The sequence below is a fragment of the Pristiophorus japonicus genome, unplaced genomic scaffold (genome assembly GCF_044704955.1).
Source record: "Pristiophorus japonicus isolate sPriJap1 unplaced genomic scaffold, sPriJap1.hap1 HAP1_SCAFFOLD_1142, whole genome shotgun sequence".
Classification (NCBI taxonomy): Eukaryota; Metazoa; Chordata; class Chondrichthyes; family Pristiophoridae; genus Pristiophorus; species Pristiophorus japonicus.
The window spans coordinates 59,450-80,567 of NW_027250802.1; the positions used below are offsets into that span (position 1 = coordinate 59,450).

Genomic DNA, 21,118 nt, shown 5'->3' on the forward strand with positions numbered 1-21,118 from the left:
TCGGAGTCAGGAGGTTGTGGGTTCAGTTCCCACCCCCAGGGACACTCGCCTCGGAGTCAGGAGGTTGTGGGTTCAGTTCCCACCCCCAGGGACACTCGCCTCGGAGTCAGGAGGTTGTGGGTTCAGTTCCCACTCCCAGGTACACTCGCCTCGGAGTCAGGAGGTTGTGGGTTCAGTTCCCACCCCCAGGGACACTCGCCTCGGAGTCAGGAGGTTGTGGGTTCAGTTCCCACTCCCAGGGACACTCGCCTCGGAGTCAGGAGGTTGTGGGTTCAGTTCCCACCCCCAGGGACACTCGCCTCGGAGTCAGGAGGTTGTGGGTTCAGTTCCCACTCCCAGGGACACTCGCCTCGGAGTCAGGAGGTTGTGGGTTCAGTTCCCACCCCCAGGGACACTCGCCTCGGAGTCAGGAGGTTGTGGGTTCAGTTCCCACCCCCAGGGACACTCGCCTCGGAGTCAGGAGGTTGTGGGTTCAGTTCCCACTCCCAGGGACACTCGCCTCGGAGTCAGGAGGTTGTGGGTTCAGTTCCCACTCCCAGGGACACTCGCCTCGGAGTCAGGAGGTTGTGGGTTCAGTTCCCACTCCCAGGGACACTCGCCTCGGAGTCAGGAGGTTGTGGGTTCAGTTCCCACTCCCAGGGACACTCGCCTCGGAGTCAGGAGGTTGTGGGTTCAGTTCCCACTCCCAGGGACACTCGCCTCGGAGTCAGGAGGTTGTGGGTTCAGTTCCCACCCCCAGGGACACTCGCCTCGGAGTCAGGAGGTTGTGGGTTCAGTTCCCACCCCCAGGGACACTCGCCTCGGAGTCAGGAGGTTGTGGGTTCAGTTCCCACTCCCAGGGACACTCGCCTCGGAGTCAGGAGGTTGTGGGTTCAGTTCCCACTCCCAGGGACACTCGCCTCGGAGTCAGGAGGTTGTGGGTTCAGTTCCCACTCCCAGGGACACTCGCCTCGGAGTCAGGAGGTTGTGGGTTCAGTTCCCACCCCCAGGGACACTCGCCTCGGAGTCAGGAGGTTGTGGGTTCAGTTCCCACCCCCAGGGACACTCGCCTCGGAGTCAGGAGGTTGTGGGTTCAGTTCCCACTCCCAGGGACACTCGCCTCGGAGTCAGGAGGTTGTGGGTTCAGTTCCCACTCCCAGGGACACTCGCCTCGGAGTCAGGAGGTTGTGGGTTCAGTTCCCACTCCCAGGGACACTCGCCTCGGAGTCAGGAGGTTGTGGGTTCAGTTCCCACTCCCAGGGACACTCGCCTCGGAGTCAGGAGGTTGTGGGTTCAGTTCCCACTCCCAGGGACACTCGCCTCGGAGTCAGGAGGTTGTGGGTTCAGTTCCCACTCCCAGGGACACTCGCCTCGGAGTCAGGAGGTTGTGGGTTCAGTTCCCACTCCCCGGGACACTCGCCTCGGAGTCAGGAGGTTGTGGGTTCAGTTCCCACTCCCAGGGACACTCGCCTCGGAGTCAGGAGGTTGTGGGTTCAGTTCCCACCCCCAGGGACACTCGCCTCGGAGTCAGGAGGTTGTGGGTTCAGTTCCCACCCCCAGGGACACTCGCCTCGGAGTCAGGAGGTTGTGGGTTCAGTTCCCACTCCCAGGTACACTCGCCTCGGAGTCAGGAGGTTGTGGGTTCAGTTCCCACCCCCAGGGACACTCGCCTCGGAGTCAGGAGGTTGTGGGTTCAGTTCCCACTCCCAGGGACACTCGCCTCGGAGTCAGGAGGTTGTGGGTTCAGTTCCCACCCCCAGGGACACTCGCCTCGGAGTCAGGAGGTTGTGGGTTCAGTTCCCACTCCCAGGGACACTCGCCTCGGAGTCAGGAGGTTGTGGGTTCAGTTCCCACCCCCAGGGACACTCGCCTCGGAGTCAGGAGGTTGTGGGTTCAGTTCCCACCCCCAGGGACACTCGCCTCGGAGTCAGGAGGTTGTGGGTTCAGTTCCCACTCCCAGGGACACTCGCCTCGGAGTCAGGAGGTTGTGGGTTCAGTTCCCACTCCCAGGGACACTCGCCTCGGAGTCAGGAGGTTGTGGGTTCAGTTCCCACTCCCAGGGACACTCGCCTCGGAGTCAGGAGGTTGTGGGTTCAGTTCCCACTCCCAGGGACACTCGCCTCGGAGTCAGGAGGTTGTGGGTTCAGTTCCCACTCCCAGGGACACTCGCCTCGGAGTCAGGAGGTTGTGGGTTCAGTTCCCACCCCCAGGGACACTCGCCTCGGAGTCAGGAGGTTGTGGGTTCAGTTCCCACCCCCAGGGACACTCGCCTCGGAGTCAGGAGGTTGTGGGTTCAGTTCCCACTCCCAGGGACACTCGCCTCGGAGTCAGGAGGTTGTGGGTTCAGTTCCCACTCCCAGGGACACTCGCCTCGGAGTCAGGAGGTTGTGGGTTCAGTTCCCACTCCCAGGGACACTCGCCTCGGAGTCAGGAGGTTGTGGGTTCAGTTCCCACCCCCAGGGACACTCGCCTCGGAGTCAGGAGGTTGTGGGTTCAGTTCCCACCCCCAGGGACACTCGCCTCGGAGTCAGGAGGTTGTGGGTTCAGTTCCCACTCCCAGGGACACTCGCCTCGGAGTCAGGAGGTTGTGGGTTCAGTTCCCACTCCCAGGGACACTCGCCTCGGAGTCAGGAGGTTGTGGGTTCAGTTCCCACTCCAGGGACACTCGCCTCGGAGTCAGGAGGTTGTGGGTTCAGTTCCCACTCCCAGGGACACTCGCCTCGGAGTCAGGAGGTTGTGGGTTCAGTTCCCACTCCCAGGGACACTCGCCTCGGAGTCAGGAGGTTGTGGGTTCAGTTCCCACTCCCAGGGACACTCGCCTCGGAGTCAGGAGGTTGTGGGTTCAGTTCCCACCCCCAGGGACACGAGCACAAAAATCCAGGCCGACACTCCCCAGTGCAGTACTGAGGGAGCTCCGCACTGTCGGAGGGACAGTACTGAGGGAGTGCCGCACTGTCGGAGGGGCAGTACTGAGGGAGTGCCGCACTGTCGGAGGGGCAGTACTGAGGGAGTGCCGCACTGTCGGAGGGACAGTACTGAGGGAGTGCCGCACTGTCGGAGGGGCAGTACTGAGGGAGTGCCGCACTGTCGGAGGGGCAGTACTGAGGGAGTGCCGCACTGTCGGAGGGGCAGTACTGAGAGAGTGCCGCACTGTCGGAGGGACAGTACTGAGGGAGTGCCGCACTGTCGGAGGGGCAGTACTGAGGGCGTGCCGCACTGTCGGAGGGGCAGTACTGAGGGAGTGCCGCACTGTCGGAGGGGCAGTACTGAGGGAGTGCCGCACTGTCGGAGGGGCAGTACTGAGGGAGCTCCGCACTGTCGGAGGGACAGTACTGAGGGAGTGCCGCACTGTCGGAGGGGCAGTACTGAGGGAGTGCCGCACTGTCGGAGGGGCAGTACTGAGGGAGTGCCGCACTGTCGGAGGGACAGTACTGAGGGAGTGCCGCACTGTCGGAGGGGCAGTACTGAGGGAGTGCCGCACTGTCGGAGGGGCAGTACTGAGGGAGTGCCGCACTGTCGGAGGGGCAGTACTGAGAGAGTGCCGCACTGTCGGAGGGACAGTACTGAGGGAGTGCCGCACTGTCGGAGGGGCAGTACTGAGGGCGTGCCGCACTGTCGGAGGGGCAGTACTGAGGGAGTGCCGCACTGTCGGAGGGGCAGTACTGAGGGAGTGCCGCACTGTCGGAGGGGCAGTACTGAGGGAGTGCCGCACTGTCGGAGGGACAGTACTGAGGGAGCGCCGCACTGTCGGAGGGACAGTACTGAGGGAGTGCCGCACTGTCGGAGGGGCAGTACTGAGGGAGTGCCGTACTGCGCTGTCGGAGGGACAGTACTGAGGGAGTGCCGCACTGCGCTGTCGGAGGGGCAGTACTCCAGCTGTGGCCTAACCGGTGTTTTATCGCCTTTGAGCATAACCCACACACCTCCCTCCCCGCTCTTGTATTCCACGCCTTGCCCGGTGAAAGGCAGGTGTTTCCAGCGCTGGCTGCTTTTACGTCTGTGGATTTCCGCTCCCAGTGAGATGCAGCGGAGAGATCTTCACTCGATTCAAGGGCCTCATCACCAGCCCCAACTACCCTGAGCACTACGCAGAGAATTCGAAGTGTCACTACACCATTCGCATTGAGCAGGGCTTCCAGATCATGCTCAATTTCACCAGCGATTTCAACATCGAACGAGACGCTTTCGGCCAATGTACGGCCGATGTCTTAAAGGTAGGGCCCCCCTCAAAGGCACCGGCTCCATTAATAATCTCCACTTTGGCCAAAATAATCCAGAGACAGCTTCTGATTGAAATGGAGAAAGATTACAAAGTGCGGCAGTACAGCGGGACCTGGGGGTTACTTGTACATGAAACACAAAAGGTTAGTCTGCAGGTACAGCAAGTGATCAGGAAGGGCCAATGGTATCTGGGCCTTTATTGCAAAGGGGATGGAGTATAAAAGCAGAGAAGTCTTGCTCCAGTTACACAGGGTATTGGTGAGGCCACACCTGGAATACTGCGTGTACAGTTCTGGTCTCTGTATTTACCAAAGGAGATACTTTGCTTTGGAGGCAGTTCAGAGAAGGTTCACTCGGTTGATTCTGGAGATGAGGGGGTTGACTTATGAGGAAAGGTTGAGGAGGTTGGGCCTCTACTCATTGTAGTTTAGCAGAATAGGAACAGGATGAGGCCCATTCAGTCCCTCGAGCCTGTTACACAGGAACAGGAGGAGGCCCATTCAGCCCCTCGAGTCTGTTACACAGGAACAGGAGGAGGCCCATTCAGCCCCTCGAGCCTGTTACACAGGAACAGGGGGAGGCCCATTCAGCCCCTCGAGCCTGTTACACAGGAACAGGAGGAGGCCCATTCAGTCCCTCGAGCCTGTTACACAGGAACAGGAGGCCCATTCAGCCCCTCGAGCCTGTTACACAGGAACAGGAGGAGGCCCATTCAGCCCCTCGAACCTGTTACACAGGAACAGGAGGAGGCCCATTCAGCCCCTCGAGCCTGTTACATAGGAACAGGAGGAGGCCCATTCAGCCCCTCGAGCCTGTTACACAGGAACAGGAGGAGGCCCATTCAGCCCCTCGAGACTGTTACACAGGAACAGGAGGAGGCCCATTCAGCCCCTCGAGCCTGTTACACAGGAACAGGTGGAGGCCCATTCAGCCCCTCGAGCCTGTTACACAGGAACAGGAGGAGGCCCATTCAGCCCCTCGAGTCTGTTACACAGGAACAGGTGGAGGCCCATTCAGCCCCCCTTGAAAGGTATAAGATTCTGAGGGGACTTGACCAGAGAGGACATTTCCCCCGGGCTGACAAGTCTAGAACCAGGGGTCACCGTCTCAGAAGAAGGGGTCGGCCATTTAAGACAGAGATGGGGAGGAATTAATTCTCTCAGAGGGTCGTGATTCCTGGGAATTCTCTGCCCCAGAGAGCTGTGGAGGTTGGGTCATTTTAGGCGGAGATTGTTGGGTGATAAGGGAGTAATGGGTTTACGGGGAGCGGCGGGGAAGTGGACCTGAGTCCATGATCGGATCAGCCATGATCTTGTTGAATGGCGGAGCAAGTTCGAGGGGCCGAATGGCCGGCTCCTGCTCCCATTTGTCGTGCTCTTGTGTCCCATGAATGACGTGGGTTTATCCTGACTCCCAGATCACATCCGGACAGAAGGAATACGGGCCCTTCTGCGGAAACCGAGCGCCCGTCATACGTGATCACTTGTCGAACGTGGTGGAGATACATTTCAGCACCAACGGAGAGGGCGAGGGAACGGGTTGGAAAATAATGTACAGTTCAACAGGTAACACGTCAGAAAGATCAGACGGCAATGAACTTCCCGTCTCGCCTCTCCACGCTAAATCCAAGGCCACTACATACAAAGCTCGGTGGGATAGTGAGCTGCGAGAATATCAGCATCCTACAGTCCCTCGGAACCGAGGAAAACTCGCTTCCACTCTGAACACGAGTCCTTCGGTGGCTGAACAGCCCAATACGGGGAGCCACAGTCCCTGTCACAGGGTGGGACAGACAGTGGTTGAGGGAAGGGGAGGGTGGGACAGATAGACGTCGAGGGAAGGGGAGGGTGGGACAGATAGACGTTGAGGGAAAGGGGAGGGTGGGACAGATAGACGTTGAGGGAAGGGGAGGGTGGGACAGATAGACGTTGAGGGAAGGGGAGGGTGGGACAGATAGACGTTGAGGGAAGGGGGAGGGTGGGACAGATAGACGTTGAGGGAAGGGAGAGGGTGGGACAGATAGACGTTGAGGGAAGGGGAGGGTGGGACAGACAGTGGTTGAGGGAAGGGGAGGGTGGGACAGATAGACGTTGAGGGAAGGGGAGGGTGGGACAGACAGTGGTTGAGGGAAGGGGAGGGTGGGACAGATAGATGTTGAGGGAAGGGGAGGGTGGGACAGATAGACGTTGAGGGAAGGGGAGGGTGGAACAGATAGACGTTGAGGGAAGGGGAGGGTGGGACAGACAGTGGTTGAGGGAAGGGGAGGGTGGGACAGATAGATGTTGAGGGAAGGGGAGGGTGGGACAGATAGACGTTGAGGGAAGGGGAGGGTGGAACAGATAGACGTTGAGGGAAGGTGAGGGTGGGACAGATAGACGTTGAGGGAAGGGGAGGGTGGGACAGATAGACGTTGAGGGAAGGGGAGGGTGGGACAGATAGACGTTGAGGGAAGGGGAGGGTGGGACAGATAGACGTTGAGGGAAGGGGGAGGGTAGGACAGATAGATGTTGAGGGAAGGGGGAGGGTGGGACAGATAGACGTTGAGGGAAGGGGAGGGTGGGACAGATAGACGTTGAGGGAAGGGGGAGGGAGGGACACATAGACGTTGAGGGAAGGGGAGGGTGGGACAGACAGACGTTGAGGGAAGGGGAGGGTGGGACTGGTTTGCCGCATGCTCCTTCCGCTGCCTGCGCTTGGTCTCCGCACGCAATTGGCGACGAGACTCGAGGTGCTCAGCGCCCTCCCGGATGCACTTCCTCCACTGAGGGCGGACTGGTCTTTGGGCCAGGGACTCCCAGGTGTGGGTGGGGGATGTTGCACTGTATCAGGGGGGGGGAGTGTCCCTTGTAACGTTCCCTCTGCCCACCTTTGGCTCGTTTTGCCCGGGAAGGAGTCCCGAGTAGAGCGCTTGGCTTTGGGGAGTCTCGTGTCTCTGGGGGGGGCCATGCGGACAATGTGGCCCTGCCCAGCGGAGCTGGTCGAGTGTGGTCAGTGCTTCGATGCTGGGGATGTCGGGCCTGGTCGAGGACGCTAACGTTGGGGCGTCTGTCCTCCCGGGGGATTGGCAGGATCTTGCGGAGGCAGCGTTGGTGGTCTAGGATGTAAGCGTTTTGATTGGCTTGTCCTCACTAAAGTACTTTGAATCTGGGAACAACATGTGCACAGCGCAAAGGTTTATTCTCAACCCAAAACTATTAGTTTATTGAGACCAACAAAGCAGAGCCAAAAACCCCTTCCAGATTTGGTTTGAGACAAATAGTGGGGTGTCACAGGGATCAGTGCTGGGGCCCCAGCTATTTACAATCTATATTAACCACTTGGAAGAAGGGACTGAGTGTAACGTAGACAAGTTTACTGATGATACAAAGATGGGAGGAAAAGCAATGTGTGAGGAGGTCACAAAAACCTGCAAAAGGACACAGACAGACTCAGTGAGTGGGCAAAGGTTTGTCAGATGGAGTATAATGTTGGAAAGTGTGAGGTCAGGCAACTTTGGCAGAAAAAGAATCAAAGAGCAAGTTATTATTTAAATGGAGAAGGATTGCAAAGTGCCGCAGTACAGCGGGACCTGGGGGTTACTTGTGCATGAAACACAAAAGGATAGTCTGCAGGTACAGCAAGTGATCAGGAAGGGCCAATGGTATCTGGGCCTTTATTGCAAAGGGGATGGAGTATAAAAGCAGGGAAGTCTTGCTCCAGTTATGCAGGGTATTGGTGAGGCCACACCTGGAGTACTGCGTGTACAGTTCTGGTCTCTGTATTTACCAAAGGATAGACTTGCTTTGGAGGCAGTTCAGAGAAGGTTCACTCGGTTGATTCCGGGGATGAGGGGGTTGACTTATGAGGAAAGGTTGAGGAGGTTGGGCCTCTACTCATTGGAATTCAGAAGAATGAGCGGTGATCTTATGGAAACGTATCAGATTATGAGGGGGCTCGACAAGGTGGATGCAGAGAGGATGTTCCCACTGATGGGGGAGACTAGAACTAGGGGCATGGTCTTAGAATAAGGGGCCGCCCATTTAAAACTGAGATGAGGAGGAATTTCTTCTCTCAGAGGGTTGTAAATCTGTGGAATTCTCTGCCCCAGAGAGCTGTGGGAGCCGGGACATTGAATATATTTAAGACAGAGATAGACAGTTCCTTAACCGATAAGGGGGCGGGCAGGGAAGTGGAGCTGTGTCCAGAAATAGGGAGGGGTGTAGTGGCTGGAGGAGGTTACAGAGATAGGGAGGGGTGTAGTGGCTGGAGGTGGTTACAGAGATAGGGAGGGGTGTAGGGGCTGGAGGAGGTTACAGAGAGAGGGAGGGGTGTAGGGGCTGGAGGAGGTTACAGAGATAGGGAGGGGTGTAGGGGCTGGAGGAGGTTACAGAGATCGGGAGGGGTGTAGGGGCTGGAGGAGGTTACAGAGATCGGGAGGGGTGTAGGGGCTGGAGGAGGTTACAGAGATAGGGAGGGGTGTAGGGGCTGGAGGAGGTTACAGAGATAGGGAGGGGTGTAGGGGCTGGAGGAGGTTACAGAGATAGGGAGGGGTGTAGGGGCTGGAGGGGTTACAGAGATAGGGAGGGGTGTAGGGGCTGGAGGAGGTTACAGAGATAGGGAGGGGTGTAGGGGCTGGAGGAGGTTACAGAGATAGGGATGGGTGTAGGGGCTGGAGGAGGTTACAGAGATAGGGAGGGGTGTCGGGGCTGGAGAAGGTTACAGAGATAGGGAGGGGTGTAGGGGCTGGAGAAGGTTACAGAGATAGGGAGGTGTGTAGGGGCCGGAGAAGGTTACAGAGATAGGGAGGGGTGTCGGGGCTGGAGGTGGTTACAGAGATAGGGAGGGTGTGATGGGCCATGGAGTGGATTTGTAAATAATAATGGAGAATTTTGAAATCGAGGCGTTGCTTAACTGGGAGCTAACGTGGGTCAGTGAGCACAGGGGGTGATGGGTGAGCGGGACTGGGTGTGAGTTAGGACACGGGGCACAGCGGGTGATGGGTGAGTGGGACTGGGTGTGAGTTAGGACACGGGGTCAGTGAGCACTGGGGGTGATGGGTGAGCGGGACTGGGTGTGAGTTAGGACACGGGGTCAGTGAGCACAGGGGGTGATGGGTGAGTGGGACTGGGTGTGAGTTAGGACACGGGGTCAGTGAGCACAGGGGGTGATGGGTGAGTGGGACTGGGTGTGAGTTAGGACACGGGGTCAGTGTGCACAGGGGGTGATGGGTGAGTGGGACTGGGTGTGAGTTAGGACACGGGGCACAGGGGGTGATGGGTGAGTGGGACTCGGTGTGAGTTAGGACACGGGGTCAGTGAGCACTGGGGGTGATGGGTGAGTGGGACTGGGTGTGAGTTAGGACACGGGGCACAGGGGATGATGGGTGAGTGGGACTGGGTGTGAGTTAGGACACGGGGTCAGTGAGCACTGGGGGTGATGGGTGAGTGGGACTGGGTGTGAGTTAGGACACGGGGTCAGTGAGCACAGCGGGTGATGGGTGAGTGGGACTGGGTGTGAGTTAGGACACGGGGTCAGTGAGCACAGGGGGTGATGGGTGAGTGGGACTGGGTGTGAGTTAGGACACGGGGCAGTGAGCACAGCGGGTGATGGGTGAGCGGGACTCGGTGCGAGTTAGGACACGGTCAGTGAGCACAGGGGGTGATGGGTGAGTGGGACTGGGTGTGAGTTGGGACACGGGTCAGTGAGCACAGGGGGTGATGGGTGAGTGGGACTGGGTGTGAGTTAGGACACGGGGCAGTGAGCACAGCGGGTGATGGGTGAGCGGGACTCGGTGCGAGTTAGGACACGGTCAGTGAGCACAGGGGGTGATGGGTGAGTGGGACTGGGTGTGAGTTGGGACACGGGGTCAGTGAGTACAGTGGGTGATGGGTGAGTGGGACTGGGTGCGAGTTAGGACACGGGGCACAGGGGGTGATGGGTGAGTGGGACTGGGTGTGAGTTAGGACACGGGGTCAGTGAGTACCGGGGGTGATGGGTGAGTGGGACTGGGTGTGAGTTAGGACACGGGGTCAGTGAGCACAGCGGGTGATGGGTGAGTGGGACTCGGTGTGAGTTAGGACATGGGGGCAGTGAGCACAGGGGGTGATGGGTGAGTGGGACTGGGTGTGAGTTGGGACACGGGGCACAGGGGGTGATGGGTGAGCGGGACTGGGTGTGAGTTAGGACACGGGGTCAGTGAGCACAGGGGGTGATGGGTGAGTGGGACTCGGTGTGAGTTAGGACACGGGGGCAGTGAGCACAGGGGGTGATGGGTGAGTGGGACTGGGTGTGAGTTAGGACACGGGGTCAGTGAGCACAGGGGGTGATGGGTGAGTGGGACTGGGTGTGAGTTAGGACACGGGGTCAGTGAGCACAGGGGGTGATGGGTGAGTGGGACTGGGTGTGAGTTAGGACACGGGGTCCGTGAGCACAGGGGGTGATGGGTGAGTGGGACTGGGTGTGAGTTAGGACACGGGGCAGTGAGCACAGGGGGTGATGGGTGAGTGGGACTGGGTGTGAGTTAGGACACGGGGCAGTGAGCACAGGGGGTGATGGGTGAGTGGGACTGGGTGTGAGTTAGGACACGGGGTCAGTGAGCACAGGGGGTGATGGGTGAGCGGGACTGGGTGTGAGTTAGGACACGGGGCACAGGGGGTGATGTGTGAGTGGGACTGGGTGTGAGTTAGGACACGGGACAGTGAGCACAGGGGGTGATGGGTGAGTGGGACTGGGTGTGAGTTAGGACACGGGGTCAGTGAGCACAGGGGGTGATGGGTGAGCGGGACTGGGTGTAAGTTAGGACACGGGGTCAGTGAGCACAGGGGGTGATGGGTGAGTGGGACTGGGTGTGAGTTAGGACACGGGGCACAGCGGGTGATGGGTGAGTGGGACTCGGTGTGAGTTAGGACACGGGGCACAGTGGGTGATGGGTGAGTGGGACTGGGTGTGAGTTGGGACACGGGACACAGGGGGTGATGGGTGAGTGGGACTCGGTGTGAGTTGGGACACGGGGACAGCCGAGTTTCGGATCACCTCGAGTTTACGTCGGGTAGAACGTGGGAGGCCGGCCAGGAGCGCAGTGCTTTGGAACAGTCGAGTCTGGAGGGGAGAGAGACAGGGGTGAGGGTTTCAGCAGTAGATGAGCTGAGGGAGGGAGCCGGAGATGGGCGATGTTTCGGAGGGTGGTGATAAGCGAGTTGAGTCATACTGCGCTGTGCGTTGCTGTGATCGAATGAATGTTGCCCCGTTGAAGTATGTTTTGTGTCCAGCCAAACAGTGTCCAGTCGAGATCTTGGAGCACAATGTCTTGCAGCCAAAGAACTCGGATTACGACTACAAGGATTCGGTTCGAGTGCGTTGCGAAAGTGGATATGAACTGTATGTAAGTTCTTCTCATGTGAACCTCTTCGGGGAACGATCTCGAACTCTGAGGGCCAACTCAATTTCGGGCAATGCTGACAAACCATCGCTCTTTCACCTGATAGGTCCAAGTCAGCATGGATTTGTGAAAGGGAAATCACGCTCCACAAATCTGGTGGAATTTTTTGAGGATGTTTCCAGTAGAGTGGACAAGGGAGAACCAGTTGATGTGGTATATTTGGACTTTCAGAAGGCTTTCGACAAGGTCCCACACAAGAGATTAATGTGCAAAGTTAAAGCACATGGGATTGGGGGTAGTGTGCTGACATGGATTGAGAACTGGTTGTCAGACAGGAAGCAAAGAGTAGGAGTAAATGGGGACTTTTCAGAATGACAGGCAGTGACTAGTGGGGTACCGCAAGGTTCTGTGCTGGGGCCCCAGCTGTTTACATTGTACATTAATGATTTAGACGAGGGGATTAAATGTAGTATCTCCAAATTTGCGGATGACACTAAGTTGGGTGGCAGTGTGAGCTGTGAGGAGGATGCTGTGAGGCTGCAGAGTGACTTGGATAGGTTAGGTGAGTGGGCAAATGCATGGCAGATGAAGTATAATGTGGGTAAATGTGAGGTTATCCACTTTGGTGGTAAAAACAGAGAGACAGACTATTATCTGAATGGTGACAGATTAGGAAAAGGGGAGGTGCAACGAGACCTGGGTGTCATGGTACATCAGTCATTGAAGGTTGGCATGCAGGTACAGCAGGCGGTTAAGAAAGCAAATGACATGTTGGCCTTCATAGCGAGGGGATTTGAGTACAGGGGCAGGGAGGTGTTGCTACAGTTGTACAGGGCCTTGGTGAGGCCACACCTGGAATATTGTGTTCAGTTTTGGTCTCCTAACCTGAGGAAGGACATTCTTGCTATTGAGAGACTGCAGCGAAGGTTCACCAGACTGATTCCCGGGATGGCAGGACTGACATATCAAGAAAGACTGGATCAACTGGGCTTGTATTCACTGGAGTTCAGAATGATGAGAGGGGATCTCATAGAAACGTTTGAAATTCTGACGGGACTGGACAGGTTAGATACAGGAAGAATGTTCCCGATGTTGGGGAAGTCCAGAACCAGAGGTCACAGTCTAAGGATAAGGGGTAAGCCATTTAGGACCGAGATGAGGAGAAACTTCTTCACCCAGAGAGTGGTGAACCTGTGGAATTCTCTACCACAGAAAGTTGTTGGGACCAGTTCATTGGATATATTCCAGAGGGAGTTAGATGTGGCCCTTACGGCTAAAGGGATCAAGGGGTATGGAGAGAAAGCAGGAAAGGGGTACTGAGGGAATGATCAGCCATGATCTTATTGAATGGTGGTGCAGGCTCGAAGGGCCGAATGGCCGACTCCTGAACCTATTGTCTGTGTTTCTATGTTACACAATCTTTCATCATAAGACAGCCCTCTCGTCCCAGCAATCAATCTGCTGAACCTCCGGTGAATCTCCAAAGCAAGTATAGAACTGAAGAACATAAGAATTAGGAACAGGAGGAGGCCATCTAGCCCCTCGAGCCTGCTCCGCCATTCAACAAGATCATGGCTGATCTGGCCGTGGACTCAGCTCCACTTACCCGCCCGCTCCCCGTAACCCTTAATTCCCTTATTGGTTAAACATCTATCTATCTGTGACTTGAATACATTCAATGAGCTAGTCTCAACTGCTTCCCTGGGCAGAGAATTCCACAGATTCACAACCCTCTGGGAGAAGAAATTCCTTCTCAACTCGGTTTTAAATTGTCTCCCCCGTATTTTGAGGCTGTGCCCCCTAGTTCTAGTCTCCCCGACCAGTGGAAACAACCTCTCTGCCTCTATCTTGTCTATCCCTTTCATTATTTTAAATGTTTCTATAAGATCACCCCTCATCCTTCTGAACTCCAACGAGTAAAGACCCAGTCTACTCAATCTATCATCATAAGGTAACCCCCTCATCTCCGGAATCAGCCTAGTGAATCGTCTCTGTACCCCCTCCAAAGCCAGTATATCCTTCCTTAAGTAAGGTGACCAAAACTGCACGCAGTACTCCAGGTGTGGCCTCACCAATACCCTGTACAACTGCCGGAAGTCTCTCCTACACCGAGACTGCAACCCTCTTTACGAGAAAGCACAACAGAGCATTTTGCCTTCCTCATTGCCTGCTAACTCTCAGAGTTCAGACTGCACAGTACGAGATACTCAAGCAATTAACAGCTTCTCATCGTCAGAACATTTCTGTTTTTCTCTTCAGCCTACGAAAATTCATGAGCTCACCTTTTCCCCACATTATTCTCCACCTGCGACCTTATTGTTGCGTCTGTGTCAGTCAAGCCTCACTGGGTGGTACACTGGCCTCTGAGTCAGGAAACTGTGGGTTTCAGTCCCACCCCAGGGACTCGATCACAAAAATAGCCAGGCCGACACTCCCAGTGCAGTACCGAGGGAGCCCCGCACTGTCGGAGGGACAGTACTGAGGGAGTGCCGCACTGTCGGAGGGACAGTACTGAGGGAGCGCCGCACTGTCGGAGGGACAGTACTGAGGGAGTGCCGCACTGTCGGAGGGACAGTACTGAGGGAGTGCCGCACTGTCGGAGGGACAGTACTGAGGGAGCGCCGCACTGTGGGAGGGGCAGTACTGAGGGAGTGCCGCACTGTCGGAGGGGCAGTACTGAGGGAGTGCCGCACTGTCGGAGGGACAGTACTGAGGGAGCGCCGCACTGTCGGAGGGTCAGTACTGAGGGAGTGCCGCACTGTCGGAGGGTCAGTACTGAGAGAGTGCCGCACTGTGGGAGGGGCAGTACTGAGGGAGTGCCGCACTGTCGGAGGGGCAGTACTGAGGGAGTGCCGCACTGTCGGAGGGGCAGTACTGAGGGAGTGCTGCACTGTCGGAGGGGCAGTACTGAGGGAGTGCCGCACTGTCGGAGGGGCAGTACTGAGGGAGTGCCGCACTGTCGGAGGGGCAGTACTGAGGGAGTGCCGCACTGTCGGAGGGGCAGCACTGAGGGAGTGCCGCACTGTCGGAGGGGCAGTACTGAGGGAGTGCCGCACTGTCGGAGGGTCAGTACTGAGGGAGTGCCGCACTGTCGGAGAGGCAGTACTGAGGGAGTGCCGCACTGTCGGAGGGTCAGTACTGAGGGAGTGCCGCACTGTCGGAGGGGCAGTACTGAGGGAGTGCCGCACTGTCGGAGGGTCAGTACTGAGGGAGTGCCGCACTGTCGGAGGGACAGTACTGAGGGAGTGCCACACTGTCGGAGGGACAGTACCGAGGGAGCGCCGCACTGTCGGAGGGGCGGTACTGAGGGAGTGCCGCACTGTCGGAGGGGCAGTACTGAGGGAGCACCGTACTGCGCTGTCGGAGGGGCAGTACTGAGGGAGTGCCACACTGTCGGAGGGACAGTACCGAGGGAGTGCCGCACTGTCGGAGGGGCAGTACGGAGGGAGTGCCGCACTGTCGGAGGGGCAGTACGGAGGGAGTGCCGCACTGTCGGAGGTGCCGTCTTTCGGATGAGACATTAAACCGAGGCTCCGTCTCTTCGGTGGATGTCAAAGATCCCGGGGCCACTCTTTTGAAGGGCAGGGGGGCAGTTCTCCCCGGTGTCCTGGGGCCAATATTTATCCCTCGATCAACATCACAAAAAACATTCTCCGGGGTCATTCTCACATCGCTGTTTGTGGGAGCTTGCTGTGCGCAAATTGGCCGCCCCGTTTCCCACAATACAACAGCGACCGCACTCCCCAAAAGTAATTCGTTGGCTGCCAAACGCTCTGAGACGTGCGATGGTCATGCAAGGGGCTATACAAACGCAAGTCTTTGCAGTCACTTAACCTGCCTTCCGCGCTGCCTTTGACAATTCTTTGGTTTTGAAACGTTTTGCTCAACTCTTCTGCCCGCAGGACAACGTTCGGAATCAGTACATCGATTCAGCCATGGTGCATTGTCAGAAGGATGGAACTTGGAATAGCTCCTGGTATTCCTGCAGGCGTAAGTGACACAGAGAAACAGAGAAATTTGCAGGGCTGAAGGGAGCCATGGAATCTCCTGGGAGAGGCAAAAAACCAGATAGAAACCCGGGCCAATTGAGGGAGAGAAAAAAAATCTGGGCAAGCGCGTGGCAGATGCAGTTTAATGTGGATAAGTGTGAGGTTATCCACATTGGTGGCAAAAACAGGAAGGTAGATTATTATCTGAATGGTGACAGATTAGGAAAAGGGGAGGTGCAACGAGACCTGGGTGTCATGGGACATCAGTCATTGAAGGTTGGCCATGCAGGTACAGCAGGCGGTGAAGGTGGCAAATGGTATGTTGGCCTTCATAGCGAGGGGATTTGAGTACAGGGGCAGGGAGGTGTTGCTACAGTTGTACAGGGCCTTGGTGAGGCCACACCTGGAGTATTGTGTTCTGTTTTGGTCTCCTAATCTGAGGAAGGACATTCTTGCTATTGAGGGAGTGCAGCGAAGGTTCACCAGACTGATTCCCGGGATGGCGGGACTGACATATGAGGAGAGACTGGATCGACTGGGCCTGTATTCACTGGAGTTTAGAAGAATGAGAGGGGACCTCATAGAAACATATAAAATTCTGACGGGACTGGACAGGTTCGATGCGGGAAGAATGTTCCCGATGTTGGGGAAGTCCAGAACCAGGGACACAGTCTAAGGATAAGGGGTAGGCCATTTAGGACCGAGATGAGGAGAAACTTCTTCACCCAGAGAGTGGTGAACCTGTGGAATTCCCTGCCGCAGAGAGTTGTTGGGACCAGTTCATTGGATATATTCCAGAGGGAGTTAGATGTGGCCCTTACGGCTAAAGGGATCACGGGGTATGGAGAGAAAGCAGGAAAGGGGTACTGAGGGAATGATCAGCCATGATCTTATTGAATGGTGGTGCAGGCTCGAAGGGCCGAATGGCCCACTCCTGCACCTATTGTCTATGTTTCTATGTTTCTATCCACACTAGTCCAGGAGATCACCCTGGCCGTATTCGATTCCCTGCAGCACTGAACCATCGTATCTGCACCGGCCAACATGAGGCCATCCAGTCTGATCCCAAATTACCAGCTCTCGGTCCGTAACCCTGCAGGTTACGTCACTGCAAGGGTCTGTCCAACCATCTCTGAAATGTGCTGAGGGTTTCTGTGTCCACCACAACTGTCCCCTTGTCGTGCGGTTGGTTGGCGATGAATTGGTCACATTTGAGATCATCAGCCTTCGTTGCCCATCTATACTCGGCCCTCGAGAACGTGGGGCTGAGCTGCCTTCTTGAATCGCTGCAGTCCGTGTGGTAAAGGTGCTCGCACAGTGCTAACCTGGCCACATAATATATTGGCGTGGATGGAGGATTGGGCTAACTGGCAGAAAACAGAGAGTCGGGATAAATGGGTCATTGTCCGGTGGGCAACCAGTAACTAGTGGGGTGCCGCAGGGATCAGTGCTGGGGCCCCAGCTATTTACAATCTATATTAACCACTTGGAAGAAGGGACTGAGTGTAACGTAGACAAGTTTATTGACGATACAAAGATGGGAGGAAAAGCAATGTGTGAGGAGGACACAAAAAATCTGCAAAAGGACACAGACAGGCTCAGTGAGTGGGCAACAATTTGTCCGATGGAGTATAATGTTGGAAGTGTGAGGTCATGCACTTTGGCAGAAAAAAATCAAAGAGCAAGTTATTATTTAAATGGAGAAAGATTACAAAGTGCGGCAGTACAGCAGGACCTGGGGGTTACTTGTACATGAAACACAAAAGGTTAGTCTGCAGGTACAGCAAGTGATCAGGAAAGGCCAATGGTATCTTGGCCTTTATTGCAAAGGGGATGGAGTATAAAAGCAGGGAAGTCTTGCTCCAGTTACACAGGGTATTGGTGAGGCCACACCTGGAGTACTGCGTGTACAGTTCTGGTCTCCGTATTTATGAAAGGATATACTTGCTTTGGAGGCAGTTCAGAGAAGGTTCACTCGGTTGATTCCGGGGATGAGGGGGTTGACTTATGAGGAAAGGTTGAGGAGGTTGGGCCTCTACTCATTGGAGTTCAGAAGAATGAGAGGTGATCTTATGGAAACGTATCAGATTATGAGGGGGCTCGACAAGGTGGATGCAGAGAGGATGTTTCCACTGATGGGGGAGACTAGAACTAGGGGGCATGGTCTTAGAATAAGGGGCCGCCCATTTAAAACTGAGATGAGGAGGAATTCCTTCTCTCAGAGGGTTGTAAATCTGTGGAACTCGCTGCCTCAGAGAGCTGTGGGAGCCGGGACATTGAATATATTTAAGACAGAGATAGACAGTTCCTGAACCGATAAGGGGGCGGGCAGGGAAGTGGAGCTGTGTCCATGATCGGATCAGCCATGATGGTATTAAATGGCGGAGCAGGCTCGAGGGGCCGAATGGCCGGCTCCTGCTCCTATTTCTGATGTTCTGACGAAAGTGGCATCTCATGGCGTTCTCCACGTTCCCACTCGACTCTCTCCCTTTCACAGCTGTGGACTGTGGGAATCCCATGGCGCTCAGGAACGGAAAGCGAAACGTTACCTCGACGGTTTACCAGTTCCTCAACACGTACAGCTGTGACGAACCGTACTACAAGCTGGAAGGAAACGGTGAGCTACCCACTGGTTACGAGAGTGGGAATAAACGGGTCATTTTTAGGGGCGGCGACAAGTGGGAGTACCACAGGGATCAGTGCTGGGGCCCCAGCTATTCACAATGTATATTCACAATGTAAAAACAGAGAGACAGACTATTATCTGAATGGTGACAGATTAGGAAAAGGGGAGATACAACGATACCCGGTGGGTGTCATGGTACATCAGTCATTGAAGGTTGGCCATGCAGGTACAGCAGGCGGTTAAGAAAGCAAATGGCATGTTGGCCTTCATAGCGAGGGGATTTGAGTACAGGAGCAGGGAGGTGTTGCTACAGTTGTACAGGGCCTTGGTGAGGCCACACCTGGAGTATTGTGTACAGTTTTGGTCTCCTAACCTGAGGAAGGACATTCTTGCTATTGAGGGAGTGCAGCGAAGGTTCACCAGACTGATTCCCGGGATGGCGGGACTGACCTATCAAGAAAGACTGGATCAACTGAGCTTGTATTCACTGGAGTTCAGAAGAATGAGAGGGGACCTCATAGAAACGTTTAAAATTCTGACGGGGTTAGACAGGTTAGATGCAGGAAGAATGTTCCCAATGTTGGGGAAGTCCAGAACCAGGGGTCACAGTCTGAGGATAAGGGGTAAGCCATTTAGGACCGAGATGAGGAGAAACTTCTTCACCCAGAGAGTGGTGAACCTGTGGAATTCTCTACCACAGAAAGTTGTTGAGGTCAATTCACTAAATATATTCAAAAAGGAGTTAGATGTAGTCCTTACTACTCGGGGGATCAAGGGGTATGGTGAGAAAGCAGGAATGGGGTACTGAAGTTGTATGTTCAGCCATGAACTCATTGAATGGTGGTGCAGGCTAGAAGGGCCGAATGGCCTACTCCTGCACCTATTGTCAGTGTTTCTCTGTTTCTCGAACTGATTTGGATGAGGGAACCCAGTGTAATATTTCCAAGTTTGCCGACGACACAAAACGAGGCGAGATTGTGAGCTGTGAGGAGGATGCAGAGACACTGAGAGGCGATTGAGATCGGCTGAGTGAGTGGGCAAACACATGGCCAATGCAGTTTAGCGTGGGTAACTGTGAAGTGATCCACTTTGGCAGGAAAAACACAAGGACAAAGTGTTATTGAAAGGGCGACGGCTCGGGAAGTGTGGAGGTACAGAGGGACCTGGGTGGCCTTGTACACCAGTCAGTGAAAACAAACCTGCAGGTGCAGCAGACAGTTAGGGAAGGCCAATGGTATGTTGGCCTTCATTGCGAGAGGGTTTGTGTACAGGAGCAACGAGGTCTTACTCCAGTTACACAGGGCCTTGGTGAGACCACACCTGGAGTATTGTGAGCAGTTCTGGTCTCCTTACCTAAGGAAGGATACACTTGCCACAGAGGGAGTGCAGCGAAGGTTCACCAGACTGATTCCTGGGAGGGCAGGACTGTGGTACGAGGAGAGATTGGGTGGACTGGGCCCTGTATTCACTGGAGTTTAGAACAATGAGAGGGGATCTCATTGAAAGGTATTAAATTCTGACAGAGTTTGGACAGACTGGATGTGGGGAGGGTGTTTCCCCGGGGGCTGGGAAGTCTAGAACAAGGGGTCACAGTCTCAGGATACGGGGGTAGGATATTTAGGACCGAGATGAGGAGAAATGTCTTCACTCCGAGGGTGGTGAACCTGTGGAATTCTCTACCGCAGAAGGCTGTGGGGGCCAAGTCACTGAATATATTTAAGAGGGAGATAGATAGGTTTCTAGACACAAGAGACATCAAGGGGTCTGGGGAGAAAGCGGGAATATGGTGTTGGGATAGAGGGTCAGCCCATGATCATATCGAATGGCGGTGCAGGCTCGAGGGGCCGAATGGCCGACTCCTGCACCTATTTTCTATGTTTCGATGATCTCTCGAACTGATAACTCTCTCCCTCCATGCATTTTGTCCCCACCAGCAATCTTCGAATGCGCGGCAACAGCTGATTGGGTTGCTGTTGGGACCAGCGATGGAACCTTACCGAATTGCAAGCCAGGTAAATGTTTGCCACGGGCCTGATAAGCTATTGACAATCGATGTTAACGACCTGGAAGAAGGGACTGAGTGTAACGTAGACAAGTTTACTGACGATACAAAGATGGGAGGAAAAGCAATGTGTGAGGAGGTCACAAAACACCTGCAAAAGGACACAGACAGGCTCAGTGAGTGGGACAAATTTGTCCGATGGAGTATAATGTGGGAAAGTGTGAGGTCATGCACTTTGGCAGAAAAAAAACCAAAGAGCAAGTTATTATTTAAATGGAGAAAAATTACAAAGTGCGGCAGTACAGCGGGACCTGGGGGTTACTTGTACATGAAACACAAAAGGTTAGCCTGCAGGTACAGCAAGTGATCAGGAAGGGCCAATGGTATCTTGGCCTTTATTGCAAAGGGGATGGAGTATAAAAGCAGGGAAGTCTTGCTCCAGTTACACAGGGTATTGGTGAGGCCACACCTGGAGTACTGCGTGTACAGTTCTGGTCTCTGTATTTACGAAAGGATATACTTACTTTGGAGGCAGTTCAGAGAAGGTTCACTCGGTTGATTCCGGGGATGAGGGGGGTTTGACTTATGAGGAAAGGTTGAGGAGGTTGGGCCTCTACTCATTGGAGTTCAGAAGAATGAGAGGTGATCTTATCGAAACGTATCAGATTATGAGGGGGGCTCGACAAGGTGGATGCAGAGAGGATGTTCCCACTGATGGGGGAGACTGGAACTAGGGGGCATGGTCTTAGAATAAGGGGCCGCCCATTTAAAACTGAGATGAGGAGGAATTCCTTCTCTCAGAGGGTTGTAAATCTGTGGAACTCGCTGCCTCAGAGAGCTGTGGGAGCCGGGACATTGAATATATTTAAGACAGAGATAGACAGTTCCTGAACCGATAAGGGGATAAGGGGGCGGGCAGGGAAGTGGAGCTGAGTCCATGATCG

At 55.2% G+C, this 21,118-nt stretch overlaps 1 protein-coding gene across 1 annotated transcript in view; it reads left to right on the forward strand.

Annotated features, from left to right (window-relative positions):
* The window catches only part of LOC139241869 (complement C1s subcomponent-like), a gene marked incomplete at its 5' end in the record, with an annotated part of 55,012 nt that overhangs the window by 29,142 nt on the left and 4,752 nt on the right, over positions 1 to 21,118 (forward strand). Inside the window, 6 exons of the mRNA XM_070870110.1 lie at positions 3,997 to 4,193; positions 5,618 to 5,765; positions 11,448 to 11,560; positions 15,460 to 15,547; positions 18,044 to 18,163; positions 20,107 to 20,184. Coding sequence (XP_070726211.1) covers positions 3,997 to 4,193; positions 5,618 to 5,765; positions 11,448 to 11,560; positions 15,460 to 15,547; positions 18,044 to 18,163; positions 20,107 to 20,184 — 744 coding nt within the window. The remainder of the gene's footprint in view (positions 1 to 3,996; positions 4,194 to 5,617; positions 5,766 to 11,447; positions 11,561 to 15,459; positions 15,548 to 18,043; positions 18,164 to 20,106; positions 20,185 to 21,118) is intronic.